Source organism: Papaver somniferum, chromosome 4 (genome assembly GCF_003573695.1).
Source record: "Papaver somniferum cultivar HN1 chromosome 4, ASM357369v1, whole genome shotgun sequence".
In the NCBI taxonomy this organism is placed as follows: Eukaryota; Viridiplantae; Streptophyta; class Magnoliopsida; order Ranunculales; family Papaveraceae; genus Papaver; species Papaver somniferum.
The window spans coordinates 157,835,038-157,859,212 of NC_039361.1; the positions used below are offsets into that span (position 1 = coordinate 157,835,038).

General features: G+C 40.5%; 1 protein-coding gene across 1 annotated transcript; it reads right to left on the reverse strand.

Annotated features, from left to right (window-relative positions):
• Nucleotides 1-21,554: 21,554 nt before the first annotated feature.
• On the reverse strand, nt 21,555-23,415 carry LOC113274416 (protein DMR6-LIKE OXYGENASE 2-like). The gene is made up of 4 exons (XM_026523812.1): nt 23,118-23,415; nt 22,780-23,027; nt 22,347-22,668; nt 21,555-22,243 (listed from the first exon to the last, which is right to left on the reverse strand). Exons 1-4 carry the CDS (start codon nt 23,364-23,366, stop codon nt 21,962-21,964), a joined length of 1,101 nt encoding a protein of 366 aa, XP_026379597.1. The 5' UTR covers nt 23,367-23,415; the 3' UTR covers nt 21,555-21,961.
• Nucleotides 23,416-24,175: the final 760 nt, after the last annotated feature.

Below are 24,175 nucleotides of genomic sequence, written 5' to 3' on the forward strand. Positions count from 1 at the left end.
TACGCCAGGCGCTAATTGCACCACTGCGCCACCGGCATGCGCTAACTATGCCAACCATGCCATTGTGCCACTGGCATGCGCTAAATATGCCACTACGCTATTGGCATGTACCAATGGCGCCATTGTGTTATTATCAGGCGCCAACAGAGTGTGGCCATAATCAATGGCCACCCTTTCTCATGAGTTACAATCTCAAACATCCAAATTCGCCACAGAATTGACAGGCCTGTTGCAAGTCTTAGGCGACCAGCCAAGACAAGCCTAATAGCATCACATGGTATTCTCCTTCGGCAAGTCTCCTGACTTTGACTTGCCACACATAGCAATATGCTACACGTTTTCCACGAAAACACTCGAGACATCAAACATGTCACAAACTAGGGGATGCTCATCAGGGTGTTGGTCTGGCGGTTTACATCGTGCGGCGTGCAACACACCCATTATAAGAAAGTTTCAGAAAGCAGGGCAGTTAGTGGCGGCAAGAAGTAGTGGGTGTAAACTAACATGTTTCTTTCATAGCGGGAACGTGGTTTCTGGCATTTACACACGACCCACTTCTCCATCACTCGATCACTCCCACTTTCTACGAGATCAGGGTGCGTTCAATATGACTTGTATAAATAGGTTTTACCTATTTCAACGAAACGACAAGTTTTTGGTTAACAACAACACAGTATCTAGAAAACACCAAAGAACTGATAGCTTACATTCCGAAAGCCAGTTCCACATTATGATACAAGTCAAAAATATCCACACCTTCAGAATTAACTATTCTGGTCTCTATACCTTCTTCGCTTCCCTACCTAAGACCAACCCTTTTCCTCCACTTTGTGACCGAAGGAAGCCTGGAACGTCCATTTCTTGGTTTAGGCCAGGATTGTACAGATTGATCTCTCGAACCTAAAGTACTCCCGTGCAGCGCATTTGTTTAAGGTTTAAGCTCGTTTGTCATCCACACACCCAAATTGACCAAAACCAGCAGAATTTTTTTTACCCATAAACAACTGGCGACCACAGTGGGAGATTAATCTCTCGGTTTCCAAATCAGTTTCTCAGGATTCATTCCATTTTTTCTCAATTTCAAAAGGGTGGATCTTTGATCAAATTCAACCGTTAACCGGAATTCACTTTAATCACCAATTCAAATTTTCCGCCTCATGAGTTACCCCGGCCATCCCAAACACTTCAAAAGCCGCTGATGCTCGAAATCCAATCACCATGGAAGGTATGGCAAAAATATTAGGAGATGTTGTCACAAATCAAGCTGATATTATCAAGCTGAAAAATGAGATGTTTTGTCTCTTATAAAGTATGGCAAACTGGCTGTAGCAAGATCCAACAAATGTTCGCTCGGAGAACGCCACCAATTTCAGAGATGGCACAAAAAATGTTGAATACTTGTCTGAGGTCTGTTCCCCGCCAACGACGATGCAGACAGAGTATGTGGACGTATCCAACGAGAGAAAAAGGGAATGACCAACACCAATATGCCGTCCGCAAGTGCAGTCAACACATCCCATGGCGTTACACCCTCTAGCACCAACACCAGCAGCACCGGAAGCATCCCCTCTGGCGTGAAGCCTCCTATTACCAGAGCCAAAGTCGCCGCTACTCCTAATATTCCTTCGATCATGACGCCTCCAATCATCACCAGGGCTGCTACCACTTCTTCGCCAAGACGAGAGACTGGAGGAGCTAGAGGAAACCAACCTCCCATGACCATTGTCGATTTAATGGAGAGAGAGGAAGTTATTGCCAAAACTCATACGGACATGGCCACAACTCAAAGGGAGCGAAACAACGAACATCCGAATGATTATGTCAAGGGATTCAGAATTCAGGCGTTAGATTGTCATGATCCAAATGTGACTGAACATCAATTTGTGGAGTTGTGCATTAATGCTTTCAGGGGACTCTATTCACAAAACCGTGTAATCTATGATGGACCATATGTTTTCAGCCCTCAACCGTGTTGCGTCGATCAGATGGTTGTCTTCAATTAAAGAATACCCCGAAATCCCAGTCTCTCTTGGAAGGTACGAATGGTAAATGTAACCGGGGACTCCTAACCACTACTCACCTGAAATGTGTCGAGTTTAAAAGCGCACTGATTGACGCCGGCCTCCGACTTCAACATTTACCATCAATACTCTGAGAGTTGCAAGGTAAAATCAAACAGAAGTAGTGTATTCTTTCCTAGGAAGAGAAAACGCGACTTTTCAACCAGCACTATTTGTGGGCCGTCTTCCCATCTGCCATATCGTATCAAATCGTCTTTCGAAGTCAAGAGTTAATGGCGCCCTCGCTGGAGTTCTCTCCAGGAGATGCTTCAACGTTCGCCCTAGAAGCCGCTTCAACATTCGCCCAGAAGCCGCTTCAACGTACCTCTCCAGGAGCCGCTTCAACGTTTCGCCCCAGAAGCTGCTTCAAAGTTCTCCCCAGAAGCCGCTTCAAAGATTGCCCCAGAAGTCTCTTCAACGTTTCGCTCCAGAAGCCGCTTCAACGTTCGATCCAGAAGCCGCGACACTTCAACATTTCTCTCCAAAAGTCGTTCCGCTTCAACGTTTCGCTTCAGTAGCCGCTTCGACGTTCTCTCCCGAAGCAGCCGCTCCACCGAAAAAAAGAGAGGAATAAACTCACATAGGTGAGTTATCAAATCCCGTCAATATTCATGGCCGTGGTCGTCCAAGGTTCGTGCTCGTGGCTGCCGCTCCTTCCATCCAAGATCCACGGACATAGCCACCACTCTTCCCTGCCAGGATTTGTTCCCGTAGTCATCACTCCTCCATGTCAAGGATCGTGACCGTATCCATCCAAGCTCCAGCCAGCTTGTTTTTATTCCCACGAAAACGCAGTCTCTTCTGATCACAGTTGCTGCAAATAACCGTTGCTGCTCGTTTGTTGATACCAACCAGAGCTTTACCATAGCAACAGCTATTATATACAAAGGTAATCCGAACCTGTGCATATTTTAGTTTACCATGGAGGAAGTAATGGAGCCACCAATACGGAGGCAATAGGGTGACATCTTTATCATGGTTAACTCACCGACCATACAAGATGGAACCACGAAAACCATACTTGGGGACTCAGACTCAACATGAAATCCCTTCACTGTCGGGAACCTTTCAACTCAGAAAGGAAAACCAACCAAGAAGTCATAATCGTGACAAGGTCACTACTCTTCAAAGATATAGCGCAAGGATATCAACACCTCCTTGTCTGGAAGGCGCCTGACCAACAAGCGGTATTTGGCTCAGCCATTCATAAGTGTTGCTGTTAGTAAAGAGTCAAAGGGGAAAGTCATTCCTCAGCAAGCCACACATATTAACTACACCATGTTTGCCACTTCACCTACTCAGAACTCAGCACCGCCTACCCAAGGCCTGCATGAAGCCGCACATCGCCGACAAAGCCAAATTCAGTGTTTCTAGATTTCTAATTTCCTATGGAAGGGGTGCATGGGATGCCGGAAGTTGGATACAATGCAGAGCTATCAAGTACGACTCCCGCCCACTGATCAACAAATGACGAATCCAAAATATTTCCGCCTTTATCAATTCATCAACCACCTTACCAGCAAATGCAATAGAAGTACGTCTTTCAAGAGAAAATAGGCTCAGGATAATTACAACAGGGGACTGCCAGCACAGGATATCCTCACGTCCCTCAACCAAGTTATTTCTGATATCAGCATCATCGTCACTGTCAAATCTTTACGAGCCGCAGGAATTTCTCAACATGAAGTCGTACACGTGCATCAAAGACTCCAAAAGCACGTCGCAGAGATATTCACATATATGGCCACACCATCGGATCTATGACCAGACAGAAGTGTAACTGGGGACTGCTCATCGCATTCCATTCGATACAATGGTCCAAGATTCAGAAGATGTTTTAAAGGATGTCGCCTGGAATGAAGTCCTAGGAGACTTGATAGCGACAATGGAACGCCTCTCATCTCGTCTACTTCACCCGGCGATTCCGGATATTTCGACCGTGTAAGCATCCACATCATATCATCACCGCAATCAGAAAGGAGAGAATAAGCCTTCAAGACACCGGATCAGCAGTCCATACACCAAATAACTTAAAGTCAAAGACGGATCAACAACACAACTACATTCTCCAAGATTAGCCCTGACACGATCATTGCTGAGCATATATTTCATCCATCCATCCCAGGAGTGCAATGGAGTTTGGTAAATTTTGAAATCCACTGGAGAGGTTAGATGCTCATTTTTCTGGAGTCAGAACCTTATTACACATTCTGGAGAAGATTGGTGGTATTGTTGGGCGGCTACATGCGCAAAATAGAAAAGAGCACCTACCTTGAGTTCTCATGGCTCGCCTTGACGCTGATTATAACTATTGGAGATTTCTTTATTGCCATTGACATCACTAGCAAAGAAAGTCATTCACATCGAGCTAAATGTCCAAAATTGATCAACTACTCATGTGGATATTACACTTGCAGCTAAAATACGAAAATAAGATGAACTTACCTTGCCGCTAACAATTGGCACGCCTATGATCGAGTTGCTGCAAACGAACACAAGAAGCAGACGAGCGAATAATAAAAGGGGAGGATGTTATCACACCCTTTTATATGCAGAGTGCTTTTGGAATTCTAGTAGGGAGGGTTTTTCTTTTGGACCATGCAGGGAAGAAGGCAGCTGGGCCCGCAACGCCAACGCTCCATGGCACCAACCTCCATATCCAAGCCAGTCGCTCAACCTGCAACGCTCCGTGGCCAAGCCATCCGTTCAACCTACAACGCTCTGTGGCCAAGCTAGCATAACACCAGTACAAAGATCATCGGCCACTCATGCCAATTACCTAAGGTCAGTCAAACTTTTCCTGGTAACCTCTACATGTCTTGCCTTTTCGATTTTACTCCCGTCTGTCACCATCTCATGCTTACCCTGTAACAACGTCACTGTTACGTGCTAAGCAGGGGACTTAATGTTGATGGTGTTTTTTTAGTTCAGAGCTAAATTTGTAAAAGTCTATCTACCTGACCCGGCATCAGATGTAGTAGACATTGATATGTCTATATTCCGCAGGGAATTTGGAGAATATATCAAAATCTGATGAGTCCCTATGTCTCTCTTCATATTATATTGAAACTCGATCTCCTCGATGAATTGTTCACCAGTATGGAGCCTAATGAGTGTATAAGATCCTAGCTGCATTATTCAATAATGTCGAAGCCTACCGAGTATTTATCCTATGCAATGTTCCCCGGCTGAACCCTTAATATTGCTATGGCATGACAATTTGTGCTCACTCGCAGCAGAGTAGAACGGATTTCCAAGTGTCAAGGTTAAGGTCCTTGCATAAAAGTACTCAATCGGAAAGCATACTGCTCTCTGGCAATAAACTTAAAGAAATTTGTGTTAACATATAGAATTCAATCAATTTGGTAATAATTCACAAGATTCAGATATTACTCTGACTAATTTGCAAAAATTAGGGTTTTGCGCCTTGCGCAGTATATTAGACCCCGCCGGTCGAAATTAAGCTTAGGCGAACTAGGCAATTAATCCTCCATGGATTAGTAGGTCCAAAATCCTACCCAAAATCAGAAAACAAGGAATAAAAGGAGCCGCGGGATAGGAGCAGCAACAAAGGGAGGTGTGGCCATGCCATAGGCCAGACGAGGCCACTTGCAAGTGGACACACCCCATGTTTCCTGACTGGCCCATGTTTCCCGTCGACCAATCAGGTCGCCTTAAACCCGCCACACACACATGAGTTGTGGCTGGGCCCATACTTGTCGGCCCCTATTTCCCATCGACCAATCAGGTCGCTTTAAATACGCTACGCGCACTGGAAATGTGGCCACGCCCATGCTTGGACGACCCCTCTTTTTATTGACCAATCAGGTCGCTGTAAAATTCCACAGTATTAAAAGAGGCAAAATCGCGCCAGATGGTCACAATGCCAAATTAGATTTCCAAAACCGCGCCAACATGCCAATGGAGTGCCATCCCGCTTCGCATGCTAATGTAATGCCAAACATGCAATACCGCGACAATGCGCTAAACGTGCATACCAAACATGCCAAACGTGCCACTTTGCCGCAGTAGCATGCCGAACGTGCCATAAATAACGCGCCTACGTGCTAACCCACCTTCTGTTCATGGCCAACGCCATAACAGACTTCAATTAGGGTATCCTAATCAGAAACACGACCTTGCTTTAGTGGCGTTAATCGAAACCTTAATTTCCAGTCGTGGCCCAAATTACGCCACTTTGGGTCCCACAACATGCCACGAGCCATGCGGGACCCAGGAAACCCTAAGAATGGCGCCATACCATAGCCACTCATAGCAACCCTTTCTCCTGTGGTCGTTTCCACATTATGGACTTGTTATAGTTCTTTTGGCATAGATATGGCACCGTTTGCACAAAAACATCACCGTGCCGTAGCCACATGCCACACGCACTAATTAGTAATTTAGGTAAAGTTGTTACGCCAACCAAGCCAAGTAATGCTACCCAGATCATTGGGATTTATGTGGCAACTGGAACTAATGTTTCCAAGACATATTTGGGTCTAACACCAATGTGCCAAAATCTAGCGGCCATGGCTATGCCAAGCGCTACTTGCACCACCGTGCCACCGTCATGCGTTAACTATGCCAACCATGTCATTGTGCCACTGGCATGCGCTAAATATGCCACTACGCCATTGGCATGTACCAATGGCGCCATTGTGCTATTATCAGGCGCTGATGAGTGCTAAAAAGTGCATATTTTTATATATTTTTCTTGGCATTTAACTCATCTTTTGTGCATTAATTCTCCATTTTAACCCATATTCTGTATTTTCATTGTTTTCAAGAATAAATATTTTTATTAATTAATTTTGCATTTTTAGGTACCAAATAAAGTTTGGATGAATTGCGGAGCGGAAAAGAGCAGAAAAGTGATGGAAGCCAAGAGGAATCACACAAGGAAGCCGCGAAGAATGTTGTGCGCAAGACCAGGAGGCTAGAACTGGGCTTGAAGAGGAAGAATTGTTCTTAAAGAAGATATGGGCTTGGCATACCCAAGGCCCAAAACCCTTACCCAAACCCATTTCCAATATCCATACCCGTCTCCTTCATCAGCCGTCAGATTGGATCACATCTGAATCCAATGGTCGCAGCATCGCCAGTACATCAAAGTCTGAAGCTCTTGTCTAACACTACAGCACCTAACTCCATCTTGAGCCGTCAGTTTCGTTGTATCAGGCATCCGACGGTCGATACAAGCCTCTTTACTTGTAGACGTTAGATCACTCTATCATTTCCGCATCCCACGACTCAGCTTTGCGAATCATCGAGACTTGATGCAACCGCTCAACACCCAAACACCTAACACCTATACCTGCAGAACCAAACACACCCCTATCCCTAATTCCGTCGACTCCACCTCCATCTTCTCCACTCCGTCTGCAACAGCCTCACCTTCACCTCCAACTCCGCTGCCTCAACCACCACAACCACCACCAAAAGCCATCATGGATATCACCTACTAATGCCTACCTATTTCCCCCTTCTTTCTAGCCAGCTATCATACCAATTTCTCTCCTAGGGTTTCAGAGACAGGAAAGAAGAGAAATTGATAAAATAGCTCGAGCTAGAGGAGCAGTTGGAACAGGAGATGGAGAAGGAAGAGCAGAGGAAGGATGGGTCGAAGACATGGGAACGAATCATCCCATCAAATTAGGTAAATCAGTAACCCAAATTCTGCTGATTTGGGGATTTGGGGAAAAACATTGTATGAACCCTAATTGGGATTCTGGGTATAAATAGAATGTGGGTGTGATGTTGTGGGCATGCCTGGACTAGCCAGTGCTTCACCCAAGAGGACTGGAATAGCCAGTGCCTTAGGGGTTAGTTTTTACTTTAAATGATGTTGTAAATTTCAATTGTTTTTATCCTATCCATGCTTTGATCTTGTTGTGCTTGAATTGTCTAGGATTGAATATCCTTATAGGTTGTTAAAACACTAAGCAAGCTTCTCTGCGGGTAGTTGCAGTGTGAGAGCCCCAACTATCACAAGGTTTAGAATTCATCTTAGTGCCTTTATCCTCCTTTCTAGACCAACCCTTAGATGAACAGCCGGCTTTGAACCGTAACTGTCATCCAGTTATTCAGAAAGCCTAGAAGCTGACTGATAACTAACAAGGGACAAGAACATAGTTGGAGGACTTAGCTTTGTTTCCCTGTCACTGCCCTTGGCTCACAGCCTTGGTTTGTTTGTCATTGTATCACTGTCTTTGTTTCTTTATCACTGCCTGTGTTACTGCCTCTTTTTGTTGTTGTTGCTCTTACTTTACAGTCTTGCATTTTACTTCACCACTTGTTTACTGCCTTGCCTTTGGCTACTGCCTTTGTTCTCTGTTAAGCTTAGAAAACAGTTTAGGAAACTTCAACTTACACACCCTAGTCTCTGTGGATTCGACCCGTATTTGCATTGTTCTACACCTCGACACCGTGCACTTGTGGTATTAGTTTGTGACTCTTTTAGAGAGCCACCAAGTTTTTGGCGCCGCTGCCGGGGACTGGTGCTGTGTAGTTGAAAATAAAATAAAATAGTGTACCTGTCTTAGTGTAACTTAGCCTGTTGTAGCTGCAACTTAGTGTTTTGCTGTTGTAACTTAGTATAACTATATTAGTGTAATAGTTTTAGTATAACTTAGCTATATTAGTATAACTGCATCTGCATCTTAGCTGTAAGCATTGCATCCATATCTGCATCATTTAGCATCTGCATCTTAGCTGTAAGCATTGCATCCATATCTGCATCATTTAGCATCTGCATCTTAGCTGTAAGCATTGCATCCATATATGCATACCTGCATGATCTCTAGTTTGCATATTGTCATCATAACTTGCATCTGTCACTTGCATATCATTGCATGCCTGCATCTTCTCCATATCTGCATCTTGCATTTGCATCTGTGTTTGCATCCTTGCTCTTCAGCTTTGCTTATTGCCTGTAGCTTTGACATGCCCTGTAAGCATGATGCTCTACAGCCTTGCTTCATGTGCAGCATTGCCCTGTGGCCTAGCATCTATAGCATTGCCTTGTCTGAGCATACTTGTTGTTTTCTTACTGTGCTGCTTGCCATTTTTCCTCATTGCTTCTAGGCCTCACCCATTTGCTTCAAAGAGACTGATCTTCTCTTTTGAGCCAACAGGTGCTGCTACAGCCAGCCTCTGGTGCTGCTGCTGCTGTGGCTGATACTGCTGAGCCTGCTGCTGTGCTGCTGCTGAAGCCTGAACCTGCTGTAGCTGCTGTTGCTGAGCCTGGAGCAAAGAACCAAGCCCAACTGGGCTGTGCAACTAAAAAGAAAAACAGAACAACTGGGCTGAGGCAAAAACCAGGTAAGCATACAACCCAGTTTACTGAGTTTGGGGTATTGTATTCTCCCATTAAAACTCTGGGCTCTTAGCAAAAATTTGAAACTGAAATTGTATGATTGCAAGCAGCTGAATGTTTCTGAACTGTGGGTTTCAACCCTGAAATTTGAATTTCTGAACTGTGGGCTTGACCCAAAACAAATTTCAAATTGTTACCTGGGCTTGTTTCTGAACTGTGGGCCTGAACCAAAGTTCGATTGGGCCAAAATTTCAAAATTCCAAAAACCAACAATGAGCTTTACTCACCAGCAGTGGGCCTGTTTTTCAAAAACGTAGCTGGGCTTCGCAAAACCCAACAGTGGGCTTGGTCTCCTTACCCCATTCAAAACCAAATGTCTCCCGACAAAACCAAATTTTTCCCAAAAAGTCCAATCCCATTAAAAACCAAATTTTCTTGTATAAAATCTAGTAGATAGTTTCTTAGTTAAATCTTTTGTTTCTTTTGTATATACATTGCTAATCCAATGTGACTCTTAACTAAAAAAATGTTGGGTTTTTGCCTTGAATAACGGAGTTCTAATCTTGCTTTCGCCGAAATCGGGTATTCTCTTTCCTTTTTCTCTACTCAGCATGATCCTTTTCATATGTTGTATTATAATTTTGTTCATATTTTGAAACATTGAGGACAATGTTTAGTTTAGGTTTGGGGGTATAGAGTAGATACCACGATCACATGCAATAATTGAAAACAAGAACTCCTTCTTTTTGAAAAAAATTGAAAAAAAAAATATTAAAAAATTAAAAAATTGAAAAAATCGAGCTCATTTACCTTGAAATTTTGACTCTTGTGCAAATATGTAATTTTTAGGATTCTTAGTCTAGATATTTAGGCACCCTGATTCTAGCACAATTCACATTGTGATAAGAAACTTGCACGCGCACAATCTACCAATACATGTATAGCCTCGATCTTCAAGGTGTTTGATAGGAAGTTAGATTTTAAATCACTTTAGAATACTGAATGAGACTTGACTAGCTTGTTCTTTGGTTGGCTGGGATAGAAGTTGGAGGATACGTTAAGAAAAGCAACCATAGAATTTGACCGGATGCATTCGATAAGGGCCACCTCTTGCAAAGTGTCATGTAATTTTTTGTTTCTTTTTGCTTATGTATCAAAAGTGTTACCTAGTTCAAAAAATATATATATATATATATCAAAAAAAAAAAGAAGAAAAAAAATATATCAAAAAAAAATAAAAAAAAATAAAAATAATAATTATCAAGTATTTAATTATTCCATGTTTTGTCATGTTAAAGACAATATTTCTCTCTTGTTCCAAAAATAAAAGAGAGTAATCAATGTAAATAAGAGTCATGTAAAGAGTCATCTTTTTGTTGTAAATAGTCTTGTAATAAGCAAGGAGGGTGCAGCCATCGATGTATAACGCGGGTAAACTGAAATATCACCAACTCATTGGGTGAACATTTACAATTCTCGTAAAGCCGGACATCTAGCTTGGCTTAGAATTCGGTTCTTAGCCTAAAAACTATCTCTTGGTGATTAGTAGTCATAACTTCAGGTCATTCTAGAAACACGTGTAGATACACTTTACACTCTTATCACATGTCTTTATTTGTTATCAGTGCTAGGATTGTGCCTTAGATAGCTAGATTGACATCTCCATTTTGCTGTGAGCTTCTACTGTCTTGCACATGTCACATTTCATGGAATCTGAGCTTATATTTTGGCCTAGAACTTTGTAGGTACGTTCTAAGCAAACCTTCACGAGACTTCACTCGTCCACTAGGGACACTTAGTGGTTTAAAAGGCTTAGTGCATACGATAAATGCATTCGAGAGACCAGCGACTGTGGTATTGGTAGGATTTCCTTAGTTTTGTTTTACTTGAGGACAAGTAAAATTCAGGTTTGGGGGTATTTGATGAGTGCTAAAAAGTGCATATTTTTATATATTTTTCTTGGCATTTAACTCATCTTTTGTGCATTAATTCTCCATTTTAACCCATATTCTGTATTTTCATTATTTTCAAGAATAAATATTTTTATTAATTAATTTTGCATTTTTTGGTACCAAATAAAGTTTGGATGAATTGCGGAGCGGAAAAGAGCAGAAAAGTGATGGAAGCCAAGAGGAATCACACAAGGAAGCCGCGAAGAATGTTGTGCGCAAGACCAGGAGGCTAGAACTGGGCTTGAAGAGGAAGAATTGTTCTTAAAGAAGATATGGGCTTGGCATACCCAAGGCCCAAAACCCTTACCCAAACCCATTTCCAATATCCATACCCGTCTCCTTCATCAGCCGTCAGATTGGATCACATCTGAATCCAATGGTCGCAGCATCGCCAGTACATCAAAGTCTGAAGATCTTGTCTAACACTACAACACCTAACTCCATCTTGAGCCGTCAGTTTCGTTGTATCAGGCATCCGACGGTCGATACAAGCCTCTTTACTTGTAGACGTTAGATCACTCTATCATTTCCGCATCCCACGACTCAGCTTTGCGAATCATCGAGACTTGATGCAACCGCTCAACACCCAAACACCTAACACCTATACCTGCAGAACCAAACACACCCCTATCCCTAATTCCGTCGACTCCACCTCCATCTTCTCCACTCCGTCTGCAACAGCCTCACCTTCACCGCCAACTCCACTGCATCAACCACCACAACCACCACCAAAGCCATCATGGCTATCACCTACTAATGCCTACCTATTTCCCCCTTCTTTCTAGCAAGCTATCATACCAATTTATCTCCTAGGGTTTCAGAGACAGGAAAGAAGAGAAATTGATAAAATAGCTCGAGCTAGAGGAGCAGTTGGAACAGGAGATGGAGAAGGAAGAGCAGAGGAAGGATGGGTCGAAGACATGGGAACGAATCATCCCATCAAATTAGGTAAATCAGTAACCCTAATTTCTGTTGATTTGGGGATTTGGGGAAAAACATTGTATGAACCCTAATTGGGATTCTGGGTATAAATAGAATGTGGGTGTGATGTTGTGGGCATGCCTGGACTAGCCAGTGCTTCACCCAAGAGGACTGGAATAGCCAGTGCCTTAAGGGTTAGTTTTTACTTTAAATGATGTTGTAAATTTCAATTGTTTTTATCCTATCCATGCTTTGATCTTGTTGTGCTTGAATTGTCTAGGATTGAATATCCTTATAGGTTGTAAAACACTAAGCAAGCTTCTCTGCGGGTAGTTGCAGTGTGAGAGCCCCAACTATCACAAGGTTTAGAATTCATCTTAGTGCCTTTAGCCTCCTTTCTAGACCAACCCTTAGATGAACAGCCGGCTTTGAACCGCAACTGTCATCTAGTTATTCAGAAAGCCTAGAAGCTGACTGATAACTAACAAGGGACAAGAACATAGTTGGAGGACTTAGCTTTGTTTCCCTGTCACTGCCCTTGGCTCACAGCCTTGGTTTGTTTGTCATTGTATCACTGCCTTTGTTTCTTTATCACTGCCTGTGTTACTGCCTCTTTTTGTTGTTGTTGCTCTTACTTTTACAGTCTTGCATTTTACTTCACCACTTGTTTACTGCCTTGCCTTTGGCTACTGCCTTTGTTCTCTGTTAAGCTTAGAAAACAGTTTAGGAAACTTCAACTTACACACCCTAGTCTCTGTGGATTCGACCCGTATTTGCATTGTTCTACACCTCGACACCGTGCACTTGCGGTATTAGTTTGTGACTCTTTTAGAGAGCCACCAGGCGCCAACAGAGTGTGGCCATAATCAATGGCCACCCTTTCTCATGAGTTACAATCTCAACCGTCCAAATTCGCCACAGAATTGACAGGCCTGTGGCAAGTCTTAGGCGACCAGCCAAGACAAGCCTAATAGCATCACATGCTATTCTCCTGCGGCAAGTCTCATGACTTTGACTTTCCACACATAGAAATCTGCTACACGTTTTCCATGAAAACACTCGAGACATCAAACATGTCACAAACTGGGGTATGCTCATCAGGATATCATCTGGCGGTTTATAGCGTGCAGCGTGCAACACACCCATTATAATAAAGTGTCAGAAAGCAGGGCAGTTAGTGGTAGCAAGAAGTAGTGGGTGTAAGCTAACTTGTTTCCTTCATAGTGTGAATGTAGTTTCTGGAATTTACACACGGCCCCACTTCTCCATCACTCGATCACTCCCACTTTCTACGAGATCAGGGTGCGTTCAATATGACTTGTATAAATAGGTTTTACCTATTTCAATAAAACGACATGTTTTTGGTTAACAACAACACAGTATCCAGAAAACACCAAAGAACTGATAGCTTACATTCCGCAAGCCAGTTCCACATTCTGATACAAGTCATAAAATAGCCACACCTTCAGAATTAACCATTCTGGTCTCAACACCTTCTTCGCTTCCCTCCCTAAGACCAACCCTTCTCCTTCACTTTGTGACCGTAGAAAGCATGGAACATCCATTTCTTGGTTTAGGCCAGGATTGTACAGATTGATCTCTCGAATCTAAAGTACTCCCGTGCAGTGCATTTGTTTAAGGTTTAGGCTCGTTTCTCATCCACACACCTAAATTGACCAAAACCAGCAAAAATAGTTTTTACCCATAAACAACTTGATTGTGTACTAGAGACAACTTCATATAGGTTAGACTAGAAAGTCTAGGAGTATGAGACATACAAGTATTTTTCGAAGACCTGAAGAACGTGAAGAAGTAACGAGCTACAACGACGACATAATCCTTCCTCTTGAGGTTAATAATATTGACTTGAACTGTTTCATTCCTAACGTATCTTTCAAATCGTGGGATATTGAAAACATAACTGCGAAGCTGTGAATGAATATTTTATTCTAGTATTAAGACATGATCATATGATCATAGTATTAAGGAATTAGACTACGAAGTATATCTGTTATCTTTTGAACTTCGTAGATATGACATCGACATAATCTTATGAATCCTATTGTGATTATGTGTATGGGTAAAGGTGAAGATTTCATCCTAGGAAACAATTTTTACATTTAAACATTGTTCATTCAATCCATAATAGATATGTCCGAAATTTCCTTCAAGATTTCTTTCGCATCTGTAAAATGAGAAGGAGTTATAGACCAAGTGATCAACAAAACAAGAGAAACAAAATTAAAGGTGATGATTTTTAAAAAGACTGGAAACCAGAGAGGTGTTCAACAAAAACCGATATCCAAGTACTAGTGATGTGCACAACACACCAGTATAAGAAGAGGATATATAAACCTGACAGAGATATACTGAAATTTAAGAGGGAACATATAGAAGTTCAAGCATAGTAAGTTTTCTTAATGTAAAGACACGAGGAGAGTAGCAGGATGGAAGGCAGCCAATTCAGAAATACTACGCGCAGCACACAAGTATCATTAATTTCCACTAATTTTTATTACAAGGAATGATGCTGAACGGAACAAAAAGGAAAGAAGTATGGGGGAATGAATATATAGGCAATTCTGTATTATCATGGCAAGATTAGCATGCGTTGTTTACTTAGCAGTGAATCCTATACAAAATTATCACTATGCAAAGTATTCAATTTAGGCTTTTACTTGGAAAACGAACTCTCACACACAACAACTGAATAGACCCCGAAGCCCAAGTGCTTTGGACCAACAAGTGCAAGCTCAGAAAGCTTAGCAGAAGAAAAAGATTTCTTAGCTTCATTTGAAAGAGGACCACCACTTTCAAGGCCTACCCATTAACAAATCAGGTTCAACAAAATAAGAACTATCCACCACCAATACCGACCAAGTAGGACAACCATCAATACCGACCAACAACAACTAATTCAGCATCAAAACCTGTATCATCTAGTAAACTATGCATCTCTGAATGTGCTCTTCTATGCCCTAGATTTTTTCTTGGCAGACTGACATACCACTCATCATTACTAATATCACGACGGTGATCAAATTTGGTATTGGGAAAGAAACTAACGACGTATGCACAATAAGAAGAAGGAAATGCAATGATGGAAGTGGCATATAGACAGTAATAAAGAGACTAAGCGAAAGATACACAAACAAAGAAAGCAAGGTTTGAGAGTTCCTTAAGTCAATTTTTTCGATCCATTCTAGCATCTCTTTGAGATTGATTGGTTTGTCTTTCAGCCAATTTTCAGCACAGATCAGTGTTTGCACTGTTTTTGGCAGCATGGAACTTTGAAACTCATTAAGAACACGACCACCCGTGGAGAAAGATGATTCAGAAGCTATTTTTGATACTTGCATAGCCAGCACGTCTCGAGCTATCCTGGACAAGATCTTGTACTTGGAAGAGTTAACCTTCTACCAATTCAAAATATCGAACTGTGCATTAAAATCCTCTCTTTTCTCTGACAAATGCATATCCAGCTCTGTTTTTCCCTCTCCTGTTTTTTGATGTTTTTCAGACTCAACAAATCTGTTGATCGGATTATGAGGTTCTTGTGAAAGAGAAGTATCATATTGTATATCAGTTGTTGGTCTTGAAACCATATCATCCCCTTTATATAATAGTGCATGCTCATCAAACATATTTGTTAAAATAAGTTTAACTGTAGTCATCATCTCATGGACATCTTTGTCAACTGTAACATCATTCTCTTTCAGTAACTCTCTCAAAGCAAATCTAGGATAGGCTTCCTTGCGTCTTGGGTCAAGCAACACAACAATGTATAACATTTTGTTGATTTTATCCACTGCCCAATACTTTTCATATTTCAGAACCATCCAATGAGCCATGTTAGCCAATAACATATTGTCATTTTTAACCCATTCTTGCAATATGTCATTAATAGAAATTAGTTCGTCGAGGAATAAATTAGATGTAACATAGATTGATCCAGAAAATTTCAATGTAACCTCATAGAATATTTTTAGCAATCTAACAAATGCACAAATTGTTTCCCAATCAGAAGCAATATGCCATACCTTAAGAATTGCCGGTGCTGCTGGTACTGTTGTTTTACCTCTAGTTGGTGGTCGAGGGGGATTAAGAAATTTATCAGCGTACTCTGATTCTTTAAATTGTTAGAAGGCATCCTTATATTTTTCAGCTGCAGACAACATATGGTAAGTCGAATCCCATCTAGCATCACAATCCAAGCCAAGAAATTTGGTGATGTCAATCTTCCGTTGTTCAACACATTCTCTAAACTTTTTCAATCTTTCTCCTGATCCTCTAATAAATTTAACTGCCTCGCGTATCCTAGAAATAGGTTCATTATACAAATACATGCCGTTTTTAATCACTAAGGAAAGGACATGTGTTGAACATCTAAGATGCATGTGCTCTCCTCCCAAAATTGCTGCCTTCCAACCCACAACTCTCTTGGAAAAATAAGCAACTGTTTCATTGTTAGAATTAACATTATCAACAGTCATAGTGAATACCCTTTCAATCCCCCACTGTAAAAGACAAGCTGCAATTATTTTACCCAATTCCAGGCCAGTATGATCCATAACTTGGCAAAAATTCAATATCTTTTTCTATAATACCCAATTCTCATCAATATAATGACATGTCGACACCATGTAGCTCATGTTTGTAACTGAACTCCACGTATCAGTGGTGAGACAGAACCGTCTGCCATACTTTTCAAATTCAGCCTTCAGTTTTTGGTACTCACTCAAATACGTCTTCATGCAGTCTTTAGCTTCAGTATAACGAGAAGGAACTTCATACCTAGATTCTAGTTAATAACAAAATTCTAAGAAGCCTTCACACTGTACAAAAATAAAAGATAATTCGCAGTTGATGACCATTCTGGTAAGGGCTGCTCTGCATGCATCTTGGTCAAACGAGTGAGTCATAACAGAATGAGTTTCACCATCATCACTTACTTGAAAGGTTAATTGTTGCTGTCCAGGTGGAGTGCATTGAGGACACTTTCTTTTATTTATATGGTTGTGTTTGGATATGTATTTTAAAATAATTCTTTTGTAATTTATATCTACAATTTGAGCTTGGCCCAGTGGTTAAGCATTTTGGGCCTCGAGGATGAGGTCTCAGGATCGAATCCCCCCTACTGATTGAGTATATATATATATATATATATATCATTAGTCCGGGAGCGTGAAGTGAAAGTGAATCAGGTTTCACAAAGATAAGATGTTTTATATATAAAATTCATACTTCCCATATTATCCCTAATAATTTTATTAAATTTCCTAACTGTCCTACGGTACGGGTAATCCGCAGTTTTCATTGTCCAACCGCAACCGCACCGCATGCGGATTTGATATTCCCACCCGTGTCCGACCCATAAATCTTGCAAATTAGGTTTCATCCACAATTTTGCGGACGGATACGCGGTTTCAGTTTTTCTGCACACCCTAGATAGATGCCTCATGCGTCATACAATAAGAGTGAAATCCCCGTTGTTGTTTTTTTCTGCTGTTCTGTTCTTAGGAAATTTGTTTCTTTGATTATCCTGGCTTCTATTATTTGGTCTTAAGAAATTTGTTTCTTTGACTATCCTGGCTTTTATTATGGGAAAAATATCGTTTGGTCCTTTTTTAGGTGGGTCCATGTCTGTTTGGTCTTTTGGGAAAACGCCTTTACTGTTTGGTCCATAATTATTTAAAAATATTAAATTGACCAAAGTACCATTCCGTGTTAATTTCAACTTATTTTTTTGTAGCAGTTCATTCTGCCTGATGAAAACTGTACACTTCATTATATACTGTAAAACATACTTCATTCCAGAAATGAACTCCTGATAAAAACCTATACAAATCAGACTTCATTCCAGAAATGAACTCCATACAAAAACCTAAAAGAACGGACTTCATTCCAGAAATGAACTCCATATAAAACCTATACAAATCAGACTTCATTCCAGAAATGAACTCCATATAAAAACCTATACAAATCAGACTTCATTCCAGAAATGAACTCCATATAAAAACCTAAAAATACAGACTTCATTCCAGAAATGAACTCCATATAAAAACCTAAAAATACAGACTTCATTCTAGAAATGAACTCCATATAAAAACCTAAAAAAAACAGACTTCATTTATGGAATGAACTGCAGCATCATCATCTTCGTCGTCTTCAACAGCAGCAGAAATAAATTCTTCGTCATTCAACAGCAACAGCAACATCAAAAATCTTCTTCATCATCTTTGTTTTAATCTTCATCTTCTTTGACAGCAGCAACAATAGCAGATCTTCATCTTTTTCATCATCTTCAAAAGCAGCAGCAGGAAAAAATGACGAAAAAACGAAAAAATCATCGTCGTCTTCATCATCGTCATCTTCATCTTCTTCTTCATCATCATCATCAGCAGAGACAAAAAAATCAAGAAAAATTCATTAAAAAATCGTCTTCATCATCTCCACCATCTTCAACAACAAACGACAACAAACACAAAGAAAAAAACATACAAATCTTCATCGTCTCATCATCATCTTAACACACCATCGTAAAGAGTAGCATAAGAAAAAAGAAAAAAGAAGAAGAAGAAAAAGTAGATCTAGAAAAAAAAAAAAGGAAGTGAGAGAAAATAAATCTGAAAATTATTTTGGGGATTTTAATAAAGTGCCACACTTCCAATTTGCAGTTTAAGAAAATGCCACCGTTTTTTTCAGAGTTTATTTAATGCCACACGTTTGACCTTTTCCATCCAAAAAAACTGTTGCCATCAGTTAGTGCATAGGTGACATTTATCCAGCTTAGTAAAAGACATATACACCCTCAAATCTGTCACAGCTCTATCTCTGCTTAAACATCTCAACTCCATTTACTCCAGCCATCACCCTGTAATCTGGCATACTCAGCTTCACCAGGACCACGACCAGCTTAACCTCCTTTCTTCATTTCCAACAATCTCTGCCTGCGAACACATCAGAACTACCACCAAACTACAGCGGCAACAATACCAGTTGCACCATTTCATCTCATAAACATACATCTCCTCATACCATTTCCAGTGCCAATTCAATTTCATTACCAGCAAATCTGTTACTCATCTCGCTTGCAATCTCGCCATGTCCAGTTCAACAGCATCATACCCATCCGTAATCCATCACCGATTCCTCCTTGTTCTTGGGTTCACTGCACCTGCAACATCCACCAGTAAAACTCTCCAGCATCAACACTGTCATGTCACCTGTCCTAGCATTCATCTAAGTCACCAAATACCCATGGAACTCTGTAGCAACACTTCAGTTCCATGGCAATTCATCACCAACCATCGCAGTCATTTTCTCTTGCTTCATCTCAAGAGCCTACAGCAACTCCCTGCAGCTCCTGTGACATTAACCAAGCACAAACCACCTTCAATTCTGTTGCAACTACCACTGCAAAACACACCTGCAATTCCAGCTCAAACCTATCTTCAGTTCATCTATAATATCAACAGCAACATCATTTCCTCAAGTACCATCAATGGCAGTAGCAGGAGTGTCTTCTTATCCCTTGTTCTCATCAACTTCCTTTCCTTGAAGATGTTCTTCACTGAACCCTAAAATTCAATTCGATATTAATTTCATCCCCAAAATCACTCAAAACTCGAATCCGAGTTGAACTCATCTTCTATTCAACAACTTTCAGCAACATCCCTTGTACACAGGCTCAACTGGTAGAAACTGAGCTTGAAGAGGTGAAGAAAAATCCATTTAGGACTTTTATCGAACACCTAATGTGCCATTCTGATCTTGGTGTAACATTGAAATTTTTAGCGCTTCTAAACTCACTGAAACACCTGCAAATTCAATTCACAACAAACCCATAGTTCAGAAACTATTCAACAATCATAAATCTCCAAATCCAGTCCAAATTATCAACCAACAAGACCATTATCTTCACTGCTTTAATTGGTCTTCAAACTCCATCAACTGCTCAGCATTTCGAACTCATTTCAGCCTGGAAGTCGAGATATAAAAGCTCTTGATAGACCCTGGAAAATACCCATTGTAGGCTCTGAAAAATGATTTACGGAAGCAACACATTTCCTCCTGTTATTCTTTTCTTTTTTTGTTTACCGGTGATAAAGACGGTGAACCCATGACTAGTATAATAGGGTTTTCAAGGGTAAATATGTAAATCACGAAAGATTCTTTTGACCGAGTCAGCGAAAAAGACCAAGTGTGTGGGTCCTGACGGAAAAACTAACGGTTGTGGCATTTAATAAACTCTGAAAAAAACGGTGGCATTTTCTTGAATCGGGATTTGCAAGTGTGGCAGTTTGTTAAAAATCCCAATTATTTTCTTCTCTCCTAATAATGAGTATATATATGGTCCCCATTAAAAGGGTATTTCTGCCACTACCATTTGAAAATTACATCATCCATGACGTCACCCTAGGACCAAATCATAATTTTTAGGACCAAACTATAATATATTTTACCAAATAGGACCAAACAGACAGTTGACTCAGTCAACTGGACTAGACTCTCTCTAATATATTATTCCTAGAACCATATGGTATTTCTTACTTAGGTTTCATCGGATTTGAGATTATTTCTAGGACCATATGGTATTTGAGATTATTCCTAGGACCAAATCATAATTTTTAGGACCAAACTATAATATATTTTACCAAAAAGGACCAAACAGACAGTTGACTCAGTCAACTGGACTAGACTCTCTCTAATATATTATTCCTAGGACCATATGGTATTTCCTATTTTTTAGGACCAAACTATAATCTCAAATCCGCAACCGCACCGCATGCGGATTTGAGATTCTCACCCGTGTCGGATCCATAAATCTTGCAAATTAGGTTTCATCCGTAATTTTACAGACGGATACGGATGAAATCCGCGGTTTCGGCTTTTCTGCACACCCCTAGATGGATGCGTCATGCAATACAAGTGAAATCCCCGTAAATTTTTTTTTCTGCTGTTCTGTTCTTCGGAAATTTGTTTCTTTGATTATTCCGGCTTCTATTATTTGATCTTAAGAAATTTGTTTCTTTGACTATCGTGGCTTCTATTATTTTGAACGATCATGCAATCGTGCATGATCTAAGCCCTTATTTTCGGTCATTACCTAATTGATACCACGAAGAGTTGTTCTTTTTATTCTTACAAATTTTTTTTTAATTTGAGGGTGTCTTTAATTATCTTTCGGTCTTAAAAAATTCCAATTTTTGGACGTGGTCCTTCATCAACAATTTGAACGCATTAATGCCAAACAGCACAGAAGCCAAAAATATAGAAGTAACAAATCGTTGTATTGGAACGGTCAAGAGAGTTGAAGTTATTTACAAGCTTAACTAACTACCCTATCGGCATCGCTATCAAACAGCACTTTGAGTTTCAGGTACGTAATCACTATTACGTCACCATTTATGCAATCCAGGCTCATATGGTGTCGTCGTCCTGTATGAGCTACAAGCTTGATCCACCCAATCGAGCAACCAAGTACGCATTGGTTTCAAGTGTCAGCTTTCATCACTTGGGTATCTCTCGGCGTCATAAACTTCATGGTCATCTGTTGTCATCGTCATTACCTCCAACGTCAACAACAAACCATCTTAATCTTGGGAAGATTAGGCAGATTAACACCGGTAACCATAAATAAACCCGCATTGAAGCTAGTGGGGACTAGATGAAACCGCAAATTTAACCTTTTGAAATTTTAAACTTCTCTAAGTTGTTCCCCTTTCGTTTTGATAATTACTACTAGAAGTTGTTTTAAAAATATCTAAAGTACTTTCCATTCCAAGTTTTTGGTTCCAAAATTTTCCAAAATATTCGGTGTAAGTGAAATCCTTATAAAGAGGAGGATGCTCGTCATCGACCAATTGAGAAGCCGGTCCAATCACAGCTTCCTTGGACGGACAACAAAAAGTCGGGATAGAAAACCTCTCTTTGTCGCAGTTTACAACAGCTCGGTGAAGAACACTTTTGTACTTGTCGTTGCTAATAGCCTGAAAATTCACGCAAAAAAAATATATTCATTTAACGTATGTTCTTACTAGTAGTCAATAACGCAGATGCATATATATTAGATACAAGGAAGTGGATAAATACCTGTATTTGATCACCAATATTTATAATAAACGTATTAGGTATCGGATGAACAGCGATCCAGTTCCCATCTCGAAGGACTTGCAATCCAGGAACATCATCTTGAAGGAGTACGGTGATAGCGTTTGGATCAGTATGACCAGGAAGTCCATACGTAAGCTCTGGTTCTGGACATGGGGGATAATAGTTTATAGCCATATGTTGCCCATGGTTGCTAAGTACTTTTTCTATGTAATCTCTCTTAAGACCTAAACTCTCTGAAATAGCTCCCAGTAATTTCAATGTTAAGCCTCGGATACTCGTACAATACTCCGGCACGTCACTCCTGAAATGTGTTCACAATACGTAAAAATAAGAAACAGATATACTGCTGCGCTATACTGAATCCCGCCAAAATATTACATAGTGGTCTTGAAAGCACTATGTCAAAGCCTACCTGAATGATGATGGATTAGTTGGCCACTCATTGATATAATCTTCAAGAGGATAACAATGAAGTCTTAAAAAATCTCTCCAATTCGCAGTTTTTTCATTCGTGACATTAAAGCTGGTTGAAAGTCGAATTGTTTTGGATGTATCAGCCGAGTAACACTTCATTCTTTCACTCTCTGGCAACCTGAAGAACTCCTTCCCTACTTGCAACATCTTCTCAATAATTATCTCCGGAACTCCATGATTTCTTACCTAAATATGTATTCCGTTGATCTTAAATCATGTACATGGTGAGTGAGTAAGAAAAAGAAAAAAAATGAAAACTTAACTATGTTATGTTACCTGAAAGAAGCCATCGTACTGACATGCATGGCCAATCTGCTTGATTAACTTTGAATGGTTTGGACCATCAAGTTCTTGTAAATCGATGAGAGGGATTGAAGAATCTTGAGATGATTGAACTAGGGTAAGATTTGGACGCTCGGAGATGGGTCTTATGTAACTCGATGGAACACCATTCGTAGTTGTAATTATGTCAGTTAGAAGTACTTTCGATGATGATAGTGATGCGGAAGTACTAGTAGTAGCCATGGATGATGGAATGCAAAAAAGTTAAAGGAAACAGAGAGAGGAGTTTCGACGGTTTCTTAGTGCTGAAAGTGGAACGAATGAAGAGTATATTTATTTTGGGAATTTGTTTTGATGTATATTTATTGCATCGTACTACTGACGTTTATGAATCTTGTTAAATGCTGGCAGCTGACTCTATGGTTAGTGTCGTGCCTGTCCATTCATAAGGGTACCCACCTTTAAAGAAGTAACCACCTACAATTAAGTGGTGGTGACATACGGGCATAGGCTAATCTCATAACTATGATTACGTACGCATTAGGATGTCATCTTCTATCGCGTATATAACACTTGGATAGTTGGATGGATGCATAGTTGTTTTTTGATGCGTTTCTTTGACTATAAATCTTGGCTTCCATTATTTGGACGGTCGTGCAGTCCTGCATGATGTAGACCGCATTTCTAGTTATCATGTTACGTTTTGATACCATGGAAAAGGCCCATTTTTTATTCTACGTGGTTTTTGGTTGGTCATAAGAAGATAAAATATATAAATCATGATTATACCATTAAGCATAATGGAGTCTTTGACCATAGAAATGTGTCAGTTGTTGAAGTACGTGGCGCGATGTAAACCACATATGTATAGGTAGGATAGTTTCACATGGAATAAGAGGAAGTACATGTGGTGCCTAATAAGTTTGGGCATCTCCTTACATAGCACCGAGGTCTTTTAGATTAAAATTCCACACCTGCTGCAACAGGTGGTTAAGTTGGGACAATATCGGTGCTATGTGGTCGGGCCCAGAAGTAGGGCCCGGCGGTCCGTG